General features: G+C 49.6%; 1 protein-coding gene across 7 annotated transcripts in view; it reads right to left on the bottom strand.

The window, feature by feature from the left end:
• The window catches only part of USP20 (ubiquitin specific peptidase 20), a 63,589-nt gene that overhangs the window by 8,451 nt on the left and 38,725 nt on the right, over positions 1-16,413 (bottom strand). For all 7 annotated transcript variants that reach the window (XM_077304868.1, XM_077304870.1, XM_077304865.1 and 4 more), the window contains 11 exons: positions 16,112-16,206; positions 13,863-13,896; positions 11,781-11,826; positions 9,731-9,911; positions 8,999-9,125; positions 7,967-8,136; positions 6,720-6,801; positions 6,092-6,200; positions 5,633-5,735; positions 3,986-4,057; positions 3,558-3,742 (listed from right to left, as the gene is read on the bottom strand). In XM_077304868.1, coding sequence (XP_077160983.1) covers positions 3,582-3,742; positions 3,986-4,057; positions 5,633-5,735; positions 6,092-6,200; positions 6,720-6,801; positions 7,967-8,136; positions 8,999-9,125; positions 9,731-9,911; positions 11,781-11,826; positions 13,863-13,896; positions 16,112-16,206 — 1,180 coding nt within the window. In that variant the 3' untranslated portion in view covers positions 3,558-3,581. The remainder of the gene's footprint in view (positions 1-3,557; positions 3,743-3,985; positions 4,058-5,632; positions 5,736-6,091; positions 6,201-6,719; positions 6,802-7,966; positions 8,137-8,998; positions 9,126-9,730; positions 9,912-11,780; positions 11,827-13,862; positions 13,897-16,111; positions 16,207-16,413) is intronic.

The raw sequence follows: 16,413 nt of genomic DNA, 5'->3' as shown, positions 1-16,413 counted from the left end.
ATTACAAAATTCGAGAAGAGATGGAGTGTGTATCATACAAGCAGGAGACTAATTTAGAATGAGAAGAGGCTCAAAAAATTAGCAAGCAAATGTATTGAAATGTAAGAACAGAAGAAGTTTTAAATGAAACATACTTATCCATTGTTGTTCCTCTATATATTTATGAAACAGTCTGGGGGGTGAGTCGTGTCCGGCTGTCCAAGTTGGAATAGGGCCAATCAGGATGCAGCTAGCTTTGTCCTGATTGGCCCTGCCCCTGCGGCTCCCGCCCTCCGGCCTCTTTGCTCTCAGACACCTCAGTCCCTGGAGCCAGCAGCAGGTGAGAGGACCCTGGGCAAAGGGTCGTGGTGGAGGGCTTGCTAATGAGGGCCTCTTGGCCTGCTAGGCTGGGCCTGCAGACGAGGACCTCCCGGCCTGCTGGCTGCCTGCTAAGGAGCTCTGTCTTGGGCCTGCTAATGAGCTGCACAGCCCCCGCCCAGCCCACTTGATCCGGCTGCGAGCAGTGGCCCAAAGCCACCTTAAGCTGCCTGGCCAGGGACCAAGGGAGGGGACCCTTTCAGGGCCCATTCTTAGGAACGGGCTTTGAAGCTAGTCTTGAATATAAACATATAAGGAAGTGAATCCTGAGCAGAAATATTCTCTACCTTCTTTTTTATGAGATATATAGCAGATATTTTCCCCTTTCATGATTCAATGTTACATTAAGTAGGTAGAGGTGGCAAAAACATATAATACTGAATCTGCAGCAAGGATAAAATCAATAATGTAGATTTGAACAGATTTGAAATCCAAAATGTTGAATATAAATGTACACCAACAGAAGTATTACTGTATTTTATAGATAGTTGTTTTGAAAATTATGATGAAGGGGCTGTTGGGGAGAAATGCCTTTTGTTACATGATTTTTATACACACGCACACACACACACTCACATCCATGGTTCCTCTATATATTTGTGAAACACCCCTGTGGGAGGAGCATGTTCGGGCCTTGAATACGGGACAATCAGAGTGCAGCCAGTCCCTATACTCGCCTCCCTCATAGGGGACTTATTATGGGGAGAGGAAGGGAAGACGATCTTAAACTGCTTAGAGACACCTGAGGCCTACAGATTGACTGTGGACCATTCCCAGTTCTCTCAGAGCTCTCAGACCCGCTTCCCTGATAGGATGACTGTTATGGGGAGAGAAAGGGAAGGCGATTTTAAGCTGCTTAGAGACACCTGAGGCCTGCTGGGTGACTGTGAACCATTCCCAGTTCTCTCAGAGCTCTCAGCCCCACTTCCTTCACAGGTTGTCTATTGTGGGGAGATGAAGGGAAAAGGTGTTTGTAAACCAGTTTGTGACTCCTTTTGGTAGTAAACAGCAGGGTAAAAAATCCAGTTCTTCTTCTAAAGATCAGCAGTAAAAGAAGCACGTGGGCACATAACATTATATCAACAGGAAAAAAATGGAGACAGAAGAAGTGGGAGGAATTGGTTGCCATGCAATCTTTCCCTAAGAAGAGTCTCCAGTCTGATTTTCCCTTCACATATCTGAGGACATGGCTCTTGAGAGCTCATCTGTAACCACTATGCCACAATTCCCAAAGGTCAGTCCTCTCCCACACTCAACGAACATTCCACACCACAGGTTCTTGACACCCATCTCTCCACACCCATGCCCTCATTTGCCACATTACCACAACCCTCCACACAACACACATATTCAACCCCATGCCCTTACAGACTGGACAACTCTTCCCCTTACTCTTCCCACTGCCAAGCTCTATCTTAATCACTCTCTTCCTTTCTACTTCCCTCTCTCTTTGCTATTTCCCCCCTCCCCCCTGCTAACGCACATTGTATCAGCTACAATGAGCTTTAATTCTAGTTTAATTTGTTTTAATTTAGTTTAATTCTAGTTTAATTTTAATTCTAGTTTAACTTTAATTCTAGTTAAATTGTGATATGCAACCATTTTTCATTTTTGTAACCCCTTCACATCTTTACTTTGTTTTCTAAAAAAATAAAAATATATCTAAAGAAAAAGAAGACCCCACCGATACAGCAGCCTCTCGCACTTCTCCCTTCATTATCAAAAATTCTTTGCAACCCTGGCATTCTACACATGAAACACAACACACACACACATTGACTCCAGTCCAAGTACGCTTTCGATAGGTAAGAGACCACTGAAATGGTACTTTCTGCGTTGCCAGACATTGGTGGGGGACCGCATTAGCCAGAGTCATTCCATTCGTAGACCTCCGAGCTGGCCAGAGTGTTACTTGCCAACATGCTGTGGCCAAAGGCACATCAGGGGGTGCCGTTGGTTGAGTGCAGCTTAGCCCTCATTTCAAGGGTGTGAACTAATGGCAGAAGTTGCTGGAGCCCAGTGGTAAAGTATCTGGGTTCACATGTAGAAGGTCCCAGGTTCAATCCCCAGCACCTGCTGTTGTTTTGGGTAGCAGGTACACTTCCAGAGAGCCCAAAAGGGCTCTGAGACCATACCAAGACCCTTAGTGAATCCCTTCATGGCACAGTACCAGAGCACTAGTTTGGCGAGCAGAAGATCCCAGGTGATTCAGGCCCAGAAAAATCAGCTCACCTCACAAGCAGGGCCTTGGATGCTCCCCTGCAACCATCCCGAGCCCACTATCTGGCCTCAGAGTCCCAGCAGCAAGCTCCCAGGGCTGACAGGGGAGTCATCAGGAAACCAAGCATGCCAGTTGCATCTGCAGCCGTCAAGCACAGCCATGTGGCCAACAGAGTCCAGAACCGTGGGCAGGGCTGCAGCAGCCAACACCATGACAGCTAGGGCATGCGCAAAGCAGGGGGGGACCCAGCCCTGGGTGGAAGCCAATCCTGTTCTGATAGGCACATGGGTGAGCCAACTTTCACCAGGTGTGTGACTACCATGGGGAGGGTGGGCTTAGCCCACATAGTGAGGCAGGCAAAAGGGGTGTGACCAGAGCCCAAGGCAGGGCCCAGAAAACCACTCACCAAGGGCAGCTGGTGATGAGCAAAAGCCAAGGCCATGGGCAAAAGAGGGGGGAGGAGCTGCTGAGAGGGTAAGAAGGGTATCAAAGGAGGCTCCTAGAGGCAACTGGGGACAAACAGACTAAAAGCCACCCAGGCAGACAGGAGGATGAGTTTGAGTTCAACCCTCTCCTCTCCCATTCTGTGGAATGTCCTGATGCAACAAGTGACAGTGGAAGGTGGTATCTCTGGGGTGTAACACCAGTTCAGTCCTTAGCATCTCCAGCCAAAAGATCAGGCTGGAGATGGTGTCAAAGACCTTTGCTTGAGACCCTGGAGAACCCCTGCCAGCCTGAGTATACAAGACTTTGATGGACCCAAGGGGGTCGACATCAATAGAAGTCAGCTTCCTATATTCATGTGTCAAGCAGTTCATCAGAAGCCACTTGGGATGGGTTATGGGCCCAATCTTGATTACAAAATTCAATCTAATCCACAATAACCCCAAACATCACAGGGTAGATGGACCAGTGTCCCTAAAACTAGATAGGCAACCAGCCTCTCAGGCTCTGCATTGCAAATATTTTCCCTGCATACCTTCTTGGTGTGGTCCGCTGCCACTCAGGCAGCACGGGTCTCGGCTTCAATCTTCTGCTCCCCATGCAGGCTCTCCAGCTCTTGCACTTGGGCCACGTTCTGCCGGATGGCGATTTCAGGACCTCCGCCATACAGTGTGCTCAAGTAAACCCAGGTCTCCTCAGAAATCTGCCCATAATCAGCTCCTGGATAGGGACATGCCACCAAAGAGGTTTCTGCTTGCTTCTGTTGCAGTGCTCCCTTATCACCACATCCCAACTACATGGCTCTAGATCTTAGTAACTAAATCTGCTCCCCAATGAATTTTTCCTACAGCTCCTCCCCAAGTCCCAAACGTTCAGACCCACCAAGATCAGCCCCCTCTCTAGCTCTGGCACAATGGTAGGACAGGGGCAGAGAGGAGTTGGAACAGGAGTCCAGAGCCTTACCCTGTTTCACCTGCATGTGGCCACTCCCTTTTGCCACAGCAATCTTGCTGTTGTCGATTGGTCCGGGCAGCTCTGCAAGGGAGAGGGAAAGTTCAGAAATTCAGAGGGGGACGTTCATGGATGCTTTAGGCCAGGGTAGTCAAACTGCGGTCCTCAGATGTCCATGGACTACAATTCCCATGAGCCCCTGCCAGCATTTGTGGGAATTGTAGTCCTCGGACATCTGGAGGGCTGCAGTTTGGCTACCCCTTCTTTAGGCTGATCCTGCATTGAGCAAGGGATTGGATGGCCTGTATGGCCCCTTCCAACTCTATGGTTCTCTACACTGCTCTTTCCCAGCTTCCCCATGTCTGGATTCCAGAGAATTTTCCCACTTCAGTGCAGCAATCTGAGGTTCCATCCTGACATATTTCCACCCTTTCCCTGCCTTGTCCTTTGTCTGACAGCAGGGCCTCTGTCTCTTTTTCCTCTAACCTGTGCGGCTGTTCTGGTCTACATTAGGGATGTGCACCTCGACTGGGTTCGGCCACCTCGGCAATCGCCAAAGCCCGAGACAGCACATAGGAGGCCAGCGGAACAACGCAGTGAGGAGGGGTGGCAGTGGCGGTGGCATGCCAGCTGGGGGCCACGTGCAGGCACACAGCCACCGGCTGCCACACCGCCACTGCCCCTGCTCTCGGCGCCATGGTGTTGGCATCCTACGCACCACTTGGGGCTGCGGAGATCACTGAGGCAGCCAAGTCAAGGTGCACATCCCTAGTTTACATGACAGTAGCTAAAGTGTTTGTTTGTTTGACCTGCAAGGCTGCAGAGAGACCCCGCATGGCCTACAGTTACTGGTCCGCTCTTACCTTGCCTCCTTTAGGATTCTGCCCTTTAGGGTTCTGCGCGGTTTGAAACCTCTTGAATTGCAAGGCTTTGGAGCCCTGCTGCCTGCAACACGTTTTACCTGCATACCTGTGAGTAGTGTTTGTCCACCTGGCTGCTGAATGGAGGTGACAACATGTACCTAATGGGCAGGATCAAGCAGCTCCCATTGCTTTGCTACTTCATGTTTCTGGAGGCTTAGATGTGGCCTTACCTACAGGAATCTGTGGACTAAACTGAATGACAAAAAAACCCATCTTGACCACAAGAAAATTGTCTCTTGGATCAAAGTATTAATCCAACCAAGAAGTCCACTTCAGCCTGTAAAAGACTTCTGAATGTAAATGATCCACATATATTATTTTAAAAGTTTACACTCAGATTATATGCAAAAAACCATGGTCTTTCCTCAAAGATAAAGAACAACTGATCAAGACTCACCTGAAGCCAAATGACCCACCCCTGTTTGAGGCAGATGGGAACATGACTCAGCCAGATCCATGATCCGTACAGAGACACAGAAGTCAACCTTCTCTGAAACCAGATATTCCTCCTATGGGCGCCTACCCAAATCAGGCACACATGACAGACAGGTCTCTAAGATGCAACTGAAATAAAACTCAGCTGTTCCTCTGCAGACCAACACAGCTGCCCTCTGGAACGCCAGACAGAAGAAAGGGAAGGAGGAGCATGGTGCTGCCCCTCCATCACGTAATCACTGAAGATGACCCTTCCTGTTGCCGTGGTTCCCCCTCCCTGCCCCCACTCCCCTGGACTTACCGTTGTCTTTGCCTTTCACAAATGCCTCCCACTCCCGAAACCACTGCATGCTTATGCAATAGATGACGCTTGGAGACTCCTCCGCCTGGAATGCCTTGTTCAGCTGATGACCACACACAGGGAGCAAGGATGGAGAGGGCACAAGAGGGGTGAGTGAGGCTGCAGGCCAAACCCCCACCACTGCCCCTGCTGGGCTTCCAGGGGGCCCATGCCTGTTTAACTAGCAGACGATGGCGAAGAAGGTCAGGAGAGCCACCACCATGCTGAGGAGCCAGAGTGACCCACAGCCAGGTCAACCTCAGGATGCTGCCCAGGAGCTGCTACCCCTCAACCGATTCCTCTCTATCCTGGGGAAGGGCCTGAGAGTTTAGCAGCGGGGCACCTTCTCTGGCTTGGAACAGGGAGGCTTCGAGCTCATAGTCATACCTGCTGTCCTAAGTATTGCCAGAGTCTCCTTACCTTAATGAAGGTGTCGATCTCGATCCTCCTCCTCTTAGCCAGGGCTTCGATCTCCACCTGGCACACTGAGCACACATAGAGGTGGTTCACAGCTGGTCCACCACCAAACCTGGACATAAAGAAAACTGGATGCAGAAGATAATCCATGCTAGGGTTAGCAACTCCAGGTTGGGAAATACATGGAGATGTTGGGGGTGAAGAAAGAGGGAGAAGTCTGGGGAGGGATGACAATGGGATACAATGTTCTAGAGGCCACCTCCTGGCTGTTTTATCCAGGGAAACAGGTCTCTGTCACCTGGAGACCAGCCATGATAGTTGGAGAACTCCAGCCACCACCTGGAGGTTGGCAACCCTACTTGATCTATAAAAACAGCTCCCAGGAGCCTCAGGATTTCAAATTGTGCAGATAAAGAGGTGGGAGTAAGGAATCTGCACTTGCAAGGGGCAAGGGCACTGTAATCTATTGGTCATGTGAATTCTACAGAGCGGGACATCTCCCCCTTCTCAAAGACTCCCATGCACACAATCCACAGTTCTTGGCCAGGCTTTGCATGCTGAATGAGGGTATCTTAACCCCAGAAGAGTAAGAGGCTAGCGGAGCCAAAATCAAAGCAGGCTGCCTCCCTACCTGTTATACAAGTATTCCCATACGTTTTGGGGAAGAATCACCACGAGGTCATCAATGTAGTGGTATTTATTTGGAGGGATGCCTGTGGATAAACAAGAGGATTACAATGGCTTGTCCTCCCTATGGGGCAGTAATCAAGCCCCCTGTGATACTCTTGCAAGGAGAAATGAATATCTGCCGCTAGCTGCCAGCTGGTGGAGATGGAGCCTGTGGGACCTTCTGCTTTGAGGGGAATTCACCTGCTTCCCTATCCAATGGGCACAACTCACTGGGGGAACCCCATGTCCAGGATGGGTGAAAGGGGACACAGGTGCAATGCAGGGATTTAATCCCAGGCACACAAATATGTGGGGCCAGACTCAGGTCTTATCACTTTACAAACAGCAAGGCATATGATTCAGCGATGAACAGAAGTCTCCCTTCAGCACTCTGGATAGACTGGTTGGAATGGAAGAAGCAGCAGCAAAGGGGCTCAGTTAACTGCTGTTTTCTGCACTGAGATGCTGATCTCTAATCAGGCCTAGACTGATTGTTATGATTGTTATACTTGTTATATCTGTTGCAATGTTCTATATAGTTAGCCTGTGATGTTATAAGTAAACCACCCAGAGCTGTATGGAAGGGTGGTATAAAAATCTAATAAATAAGTAGACTGATGTTGTTCTGGACCAGGCTTTCTCAAGCAGGGTTTCGTAAAACCCTGGAGTTTCTTGACAGCCCTGGAAGGGTTTCCCTAAGGGGTGGGGGTTAATTAATTTTAATACTTTTTTACATTTGTAAAATGTTTATCATGTGATATGACTATATATGGTATGTCAACCTGCCCAAGATGGCCAATGATGGGCTGGATGCGGTGAGAAGGGGAGGGGCCCCAGGTGAGCAAATACAGACCTATCTATGCTTCCCAACATTCTGCACAATTGCTCCACTTTGTAGGTTTCTCGAAGCCTGAAGAATGTTTTAGGGATTTCTCAACGGTAAAAAAGTTGAGAAAGGCTGTACTGGACAGTTTGAATGAAGTGCACTCTCTGTGCTGTAAAAATCTAATCTTCCTTAACACCCCCCCTTCTCCGGGAGAGAGAGACTGGAAGAGAAAGGGTACACGTGCACAATCCAAATTACATGAACAAACCAGATGCATTAGAGGAAATTCCACTCACACACCCTACTCTGACACACTTTTGGAAGGTCCCCACAGCACTGCCACAGGGACCTTCCTCCCTGCCACTGTAGAGCAGCCCCCTCACCTCCATGGGAGCACAGGAAGGTGTGGTTGGTGATGGGGCCTGGCTCTGCAAAGGTGTTGAATTTGTTGAGCCATTCCCGAGAGATGTAGAACTGCAGCAGGCCAGGCTCCTTCATAGTGGCCAAGGAAACAACCTTCTGCCGCTCCCGCACCGCCTCCTCGCTGCTCTTCCTGGGAGGGGAAAGGGGGAAGAGCCCTGAGTTCTTGCAAGGCCTGCCCTTCACCACGCGTGAAGTTCCCACTTCTGGCAGCCCTCCCCTTCGTGGGACAAAGGGCATCCTCACTCCTACCCACCCTGCAGAGGGATCTCATGTGTAGAGGAGACCCTTTCTCCTTCAAACCCACCAGCACCACTGTGCTTGTTGTTTAAGTGAGGAAGAATCATATCAACAAGGGAAGTGTACAGGTTAGAGCAGAGGACCCCACGGGCAACCTGGTGCCTACTAACACCTTTCCTGGTGCCTGCCAAATGCTTTTAGGAAGTGAGCAGGGCCAGGAAAGGCCACTGGAAGAAACTTATAAGGTAAAGGTAAAGGTATCCCCTGTGCAAGCACCGAGTCATGTCTGACCCTTGGGGTGACGCCCTCTAGCGTTTTCATGGCAGACTCAATACGGGGTGGTTTGCCAGTGCCTTCCCCAGTCATGACCGTTTACCCCCCAGCAGCAAGCTGGGTACTCATTTTACCGACCTCGGAAGGATGGAAGGCTGAGTCAACCTTGAGCCGGCTGCTGAGATCGAACTCCCAACCTCATGGGCAAAGCTTTCAGGCGGCTGCCTTAACACTCTGCGCCACAAGAGGCTCATCGGAAGAAACTTATAGTACAACATAAAACAGCTAGGAAAATATCTGTCACCTAGAGATATGTGTGTTTTAAGGGTTTTGTTTGGTGTTTTCCTTCCAGCTCTTAATGTTGGGTGCCTTCTAAAACCTGCATGGTCCCCACTTCCCTACCTTATGAGGCATCATGCTTACATTGTTTCCCATTTTGAAAATGCAGAATTGTATTTTTTTTAATTCCCTAAAGCCCTCACCTGTAGAACAGGACGTAGGCTTCTGCGTTCTGCACGACTGTCTCATGCACCTCTGTGACATACTGGTCATCAAATTCGTACCACTGGCCGTTGATCACGTTCTGGCAGTAGGCAATGTAATGCCCGCCTGCAAAAGGAGAAGCTGCCTTGAGCACGCTCTGTCCAGACCTGCTTGACCTGCTGAAACCAACAGGCAGGTCTGAAGATGGATACAACCAGCACTCCTTCCGCACCGCTACACGACACGGCCTTGTCCGCAAGCATCAATGGATTTTTGAAACAAAAACCTTCGACTAAATACTTGATGGATAAAATGGGCTTCTGATCTCTCTGCCCTCTCTAGGCCCGTCTCTGCCTTCCAGTTTTAAATCTGCATTCACCACCCCCACCCCTGAGGCCTCAGCCCTCTTTACCAGGCCCACCTGTCTTCCCTCTCCTTGCCCAGCCAAGCACTGCAAGAGGCAACGTCCCCTCTAAACCCCTCAGTGCATCAATGCCAGCTACTCCATGAGTCCATGGATGGTGGTCTCAGTAATGGCTGTGAGTTGGGAGGGGAAGCCTCCAAAAATGCCCCCTGACTGCGAGATCTGGCAGCCTTCCACTTGGGCTTCCCTAACCAAGGTCAGAAAGGCAACAGGATGGCTCACCCCCGGCATGGGATGGCTTCCGCATTCCTCCCCTCTTGCCCCCCCCCCCTACTGGAAACAGGCAGACGATGACGAGGAGACTTACTGCCCGCAGTGCCGTGGTGGCAGATGACCGACAAGAGGTCATAAGTGGTGATCTGGGAGACGCTTTCCTTGGCCAGGAAAGGCCGGAGGTCCAGCCCTTCCAAGGGGAAGGAAACATGGCTGTTGATTTTGAAGGAGTACATGACTTCGTGCCGGAAGCGCTTCAAGTGGATGCACAGGATCTAAGGGAAGGAAGGCACATGGTGCAAGCGGCTGGCACATCAGCATCCCAGACAGTGGCCTCAAGGAACAGGAGCCCAAGGATCCCTCAAGAGGCAAGCCTTTGGTGTCAAACCCCCCCCCCCAAATCGCAGCTGATCATCAGGGGCGGGGCTTTGTGGTTAATGAGGCTTTACCAGCTTCGTCTAGCCAAGGCTGAGCAGTTGGAACAACATCTGGGGATTTAGGGAGGAAGCAGGTGCGGAGGTAGACAGTGTGTGTCATGCCTTGCCTCCACATCTGGAACACAACCCACAGTTAGGGCCAATGGAATTAAATCAATTCACAGATAACAGGTCTCTTTGGGGCTCACTGAACACTCATCAGGGGCCCCTCATTCAGCGGACAAGCTGGGAGGGCAGATCTAGCAACACTGCAGGGGAGCATCTAGGCCACAATTTTGCTTCTGGTTCAGACAGAAAAGCAAAGCAGGGTGTGCCATGGCTTCAGAAGCAGGCCTATCTGAAAAAAACAAAGACCTGCAAGTGGCAGCACGATGAGCTTGCAGAGGCTGCCATGCCCCTGGGACAGTTGCTGGGGGGGGGGGGAGGCATGCCTTGCTTGTGGATGTCTCAGTGGCATCTGGATGGGTGCTATGAGAGAGAAGAGAGAGCTGGTGATTTATACTCCGCTTCTCATTACCCAAAGGAGTCCCAAAGCGTCTTACAATTATCTTCCCTTCCTCTCCCTGCAAAAACGTCCTGTTAGGTAGGTGGGACTGAGAGAGCTCTGAAAGAACTGCTCTAAGTGAACTAGGACTGGCCCAAGGTCACCCAGTTGGCTGCAGGTGGAGGGGAAGTGGGGAATTAAACCCAGTTCTCCAAATTGTAACCACCCCAGCATGCGGGCTTTCAGGATGCCAACTTAGATGGAGTGTTGGTTTGATACAGCAGAGCTGTTCTTAGGATAACAAGTTCCCATCAAAGTCCAGGGTGCTTTATACCACCAACTTTATACAGCGTACACTGGGGGAAGAGAGGAGGGGTCACTCTGTGGTCTCTTGAGCTCCCAAGTTGCTGTTTTAACCTAATCAGTAGCTTCAACCTTACATATGAAGAAATACGAAAGAGTGTGGGATTTCTCAGTGTAGAAAAGGGACAATGACCAGGGGCACACAGAGGAGGTTTATCAAATGCTGCATGGGGTGCAGAGAGATGAGTTTTTCTCCCGCTCCCAGAATATTGGAACTGGGGTGAAGTGAAGAAGTGAAGAAGACGGGCAGCTGGTTTAGGGAGCCCAGCAGAACTACTTCTTCATACGGAAAGGGATTAAAATGGGGAATTTGCTGCCAGAGGAGGTAGGGAGAGGTACGGGCACAAGAATCTTTAAGATAGGAGGGAGGGGATTGTACCCCCATATTTGCTTATTTAATGTTGTATTTTTATGTCCTGTTTGATATTTTAATGGGGTTTTATTGTTTCTCCTTTTTTAAAATTTGTAACCCGCCATGAGCCGATCCCAGGAGTGGCGGGGAATAAAAATCCAAAAATAAACAAACAAACAAATTCATGGAGAATAGGTCTCTTGTGAGCTATTAGCTGCAGTGACTAAAGGGTGCCTCTGCATTCAAAGGCAACAAGAACAACAACATCAGCAACAACAAGAATAGAATAGTAATGCCAGGAGGGAAGACCTCGGCCTCTCTGCCCCTTTTGTTGGACTTTCAGGGGAATTGGTTGGCCGCTGTGTGAGACAAGATGCGGGATAAGATGGACTACTGGTCTGATCCAGCAAGGCTCTTCTGCTGTCCTTAATCCCAGGATAAACGAGTGCATAAAGGAGTCGTAACCACTAGCAACCACCTGCGTTATAAGCCCCCATGGAAATCTCACCTCAGGGAGGCGGAGGACTTTGCAGTATTTAACACCATTCCGCAATCTAGAGAGGGGGAGAGAAAAAAAGAGAAAAATGACTTGTTACGCAAGGAAATTATTGAAAATAAAAATCACAACAGCTTTTGAAAGCTCAGCTCCATGGCTTCTCCCTTCCCAGCTCTTTCCACTTTAATAGGTTGTGAATTCCATATGGAAGGCGTTAAGTAGGTAATGAAACTGATGTAAGGAGACAGATAGGATGCTGAACAATTGAAGACATTTTTCTTGAAAATTTTTAAAAACCATTACTATTTATAAAAAGATTTCACCACAGTGCCAAACATTTCCTTTGTTATCACATACACGCACAAAACCTTTATTGGCATAAAGCAGATTAGCAAAATGAACAGAGATAGTCAGGATACATCAATCAGTTTAAGTTTAAAAACTGAAGACAAAAATTCAGCCATAATAAAGGTGACATTGGCATCCTTATCGCTCAACAAAAATTGGCAGATCAGGTCTTTTGAATGAGTTCTCTATTTGGGTATGAGAGGTATAACGTGCCTTCGCTGCACAATAAACAAGGGACAATCCAGTAAGATACGTTGCCTGGTGTCAGGAGTGTTTAACTCACAGGGACACAGTCTGTTTTCGAAAGGAATCTTGGCAAATCTCCCTTGTAATACTTTGGATCGAAAGGCGTTGAGCTGCGCAAGCGAAAACGCTCTGTGATAAAGGGAATCTGACAAGTTAAAGAAGTAAGCCGGCATTATCCCATGCTTCACTTGGAGACCAAGAGCACGGGGAGAGCAAATTGCCGGAACAGTAGGATGGACTTTTTGGAATTCCTTTGTTATCTGTTCCACTTAATATATCTGGTTAAGGCCTTGGAGAAGAAGCGTGTCTTATGGCTTAAGTGCCACTCAGCGCTTAACACCCACTCAGGGCGGCTGTCCCACCCTTGAGTGCCTCCTCCTCCAACCGGCTTGCCTGTCTGTCCAGCGGCCAGCCAATCGCCTTCTGTCCCCCACCTCTGACCACCCCCTCCTCCTTCCACTTCCCTCCAAGGCTCGGAGGCTGCAGATTCCTGCTGGGTGAGAGCTGCCCCCTGCCGGTGAGTTCCCTAACAGCTGCCTGCAGCCTTTCCAGGTCCTGGGGGGAGGGGGAGGTGGTCCACAGAGTTCTTCCACTCCACCCCCTAACCTAATGCTTGTTGTGCAATGGGCTTAGCCCCAGTACAGAACAGCAGAATGTTGGTCTGTCATATTGTTCTGTATCCAATCATAAACTGGCTGGGGTTTCATAAAGAAGAAGAAGAATTGGTTCTTATATACCGCTTTTCTCTAACCGAAGGAGTCTCAAAGTGGCTACCAATCGCCTTCCCTTTCCTCTCCCCACAACAGACGCCCTGTGAGGTGGGTGAGGCTGAGAGAGCCCTGATATCACTGCTCAGTCAGAACAGTTTTATCAGTGCCATGGCGAGCCCAAGGTCACCCAGCTGGCTGCATGTGGAGGAGTGCAGAATCGAACCCGGCATGCCAGATTAGAAGTCCACATTCCTAACCACTACACCAAACTGGCTCTCATACAGATGAAGAATGCAGTGAGCCTGTTTCCACCAGCTTCAGATTCTCCACAGGCATGAAGCTGTAAACTGGCCAACTCCCTCCCACCCCTGGTAAGGAGCAAACACACTCCAAAAGGAATACTGAGCAATAAAGAGTCAGGTGGTAGAGGTATGGTCAGTCTCCTCAAGCTCCAGGGAGATTTGGAGGGGTAGGGTGAGATTTCCAAGCTGCCTCTGCCCCTTCCTCCCCTTGATCTGCCACCAGCTTGAAATGTTCTCTTTCCAGTCCCAAGTAGTGCATAAAGATCATGTCCCAAAAAACAGCATCAGAACCCACTGACTGTGGACTCTGCATCATGGTTCCTGGTGTCCCCATTGGGACCCAGCCTTTTAACATCTCTTATCATCGTGACGCCGTCCCCATCATACAACTCAGGAGAGGAAACAGAAACAAAACAGCCCTCAAAGAATGCCATGGATGAAACGCTTGTGGGAAGAGAGGGTGTGGCAAAGGGGGGCCGAAGACTTACTTTTTACATCGCTCGCAACTGTACATGTTGTCACCTGCAGAGAGAGGAGAAGAAGACTTCAGCCTGAGCGCCACAAGGGGTCACCCCCGGCAGTCTGTCCCATCTGCTTAGCTTCCCAGCTTCTGAGAGTTGGCACAGAGGCCGACCCAGAGGGTGAGTGGCAGAGCCCACTCCAGATCCACATAGCAGCTGCTTCTCATGCCGCCATCTTGTACACCTGGTGGATCTGTCTTGGCCCATTGCTGGGCTCTCTCATTTCGAACAGCCTCACAGGGGAAAACAGGAGAGTGCCCCCCCCCCCCCGCCGCCCGTTAGCACTTGGGAAAGCCTACCAGGCCATCCTGTTTCAAGGGGCTTTCCTGGGGAGGAGGTCAAAGCGAGCACCAGCAGCTTCCTCGCAGCAGGGATGCTTGCCGTTCCTTTCATCATGGCATGAGAGCTTCCATAGGGCCCCAGGCCCCGGTGGATTCCACGCTCCCTGCCATAGCACCAGAAGGCCTTCTGATCACTCAGGAACCCCTACAGCCTTACAGCTGCCTAGTGTGTGTTTTTAAAAAGGATTTCAAAGAGCCTTCTGGTAACACCAGCAGAGAAAACAGCAGCTGCGAAGGGGTTGACACCAGGTGAGCAGAATCTTTGAAGATGCATGTTTTCCTGTCCAAGTGACAGGATAATACACTGGGACTGCACTCCCCCCCCAAAAAAGCATAGAAAACCAAAGCACACAACATGGAGCCAAACAAGGATAACAAAACAGGATAAGAAGCAGCCCTAATTAGACATAACTACACTCCACTTACACTAGCGATCCCCAACCTGTGGGCCGCGGACCACGTGGTTCGTCAACTAATTGGAGGTGGACCGTGAAGGACGCCTTCTCCCCCCCCCCCCCGGCCCTTTACTTCATCCCCCCCGGCCCTTTACAACACACTTTGGGTGTCATTGTCTCCCATCACTCCCAGATGGGACTATCTCATTGCAGAGAAACAAGCTCAGGGTTCCCATTGATTTGTCACTGTCATGAGTTAAAATTTCCATGAAAATAAAATGTTCCTTATGTTCATTGTTGTGGCGTGTCTATATCTTATTTTGGAGGGATGTTTAAACATTACCATAGCGATCAGAGAGCGTTAGGGCAGGGGTTGAGAGTAGAGGAGTAAACTACCTCCCCCGGGCCTCAGTAAAATTGTCAAGCGTTGAGTGGTCCCCGGTGATAAAAAGGTTGGGGACCACTGACTTACACAATGAGAAATTCCTTTACCTGTTGCAAATCATGCCTTCGCCAAAGAAAATGTAACAAACTGCACATTTAAATGGATGCACAATGATTCCACTAATTTAATCCATACAATGAGAAAATATTAGTATAAAGTTTTAAGAAGCAGCAATTGCATACTCCCACATAGATTAAAGTGCTCATTCAGTTATGAAGTCTTGAATCAAGCAGGAAAAAATCCTGTCACACTTATGCAAATCTTTCTCCCTGTGGACTTCCTGAGAAATTCAAATGTTGTTCTAGGAGAATAGAAGAAAGATGAAACCATCCAATTCCTGTATCCTCCGGTGCAGAATCTGAAGGCAAGGTTAAGTGAAATTCTTGGCCTGAATCCAAATAGCAAATTAAGGCAAGGCAGGCAGGACTCTGGTCAGTTCCTGTTTAGCTAAACTCTTAGCTTTTTCTCATGCCAACATGCTCTAACTGGTACAGCCAAGCTCACAGCACCTCAAGTTGCACACTCAAAGCTTCAAACCACATGTGCCTTACTAGAACAAAACTCCAACTTCTAAAACCACCCTAAAAGGTAAAGGTATCCCCTGTGCAAGCACCGAGTCATGTCTGACCCTTGGGGTGACGCCCTCTAGCGTTTTCATGGCAGACTCAATACGGGGTGGTTTGCCAGTGCCTTCCCTAGTCATTACCGTTTACCCCCCAGCAAGCTGGGTACTCATTTTACCGACCTCGGAAGGATGGAAGGCTGAGTCAACCTTGAGCCGGCTGCTGGGATCGAACTCCCAACCTCATGGGCAGACAGCTCCAGACAGCATATCGCTGCCTTACCACTCTGCGCCACAAGAGGCTCTAAAACCACCCTACAGATGCAATAACAGCAGTTTGGTTAGTCTTTAAGGTGCTCCTGGGTTCCTGCTCTTCTCTACTCAACAGGACAAACATTTCTGCCAGTGCTTCAGACAGAAGCTTTCTAAAGTGTCCCCCTCCCCACCCCCCCCACCCCCATTCCAAAATGAACCTTTCAATTCATCAGCAGCAAAGAAGGCAGCCAGACAGTCCTCCAGGGTGACTACAGGTCCCCAAAACCAGCTGGGGATGCAGGACACCACAAACCTGTTAAGAAAAAAAGGAAAGGAGGAGCCATGTGACTTTGAGACTGACTGCCTTTTTATGCCATTCAGGGTCATCTGTGTCTGACCGACTCCCTTTAGTCTTTGCTGACCAGCTCAGACTCTGGCTCCGTGCACACGATCAGCAGATCACAGGAGGCCCAGACAGTACCCTCCTCATACTCCCCACATGTCTTCCAGGGAAGGCAGC

Source organism: Paroedura picta, chromosome 12 (assembly GCF_049243985.1).
Source record: "Paroedura picta isolate Pp20150507F chromosome 12, Ppicta_v3.0, whole genome shotgun sequence".
In the NCBI taxonomy this organism is placed as follows: Eukaryota; Metazoa; Chordata; class Lepidosauria; order Squamata; family Gekkonidae; genus Paroedura; species Paroedura picta.
The sequence above is the reverse complement of the archived record's forward strand: the minus strand, read 5'-3'. Positions and strand labels throughout refer to the sequence as shown.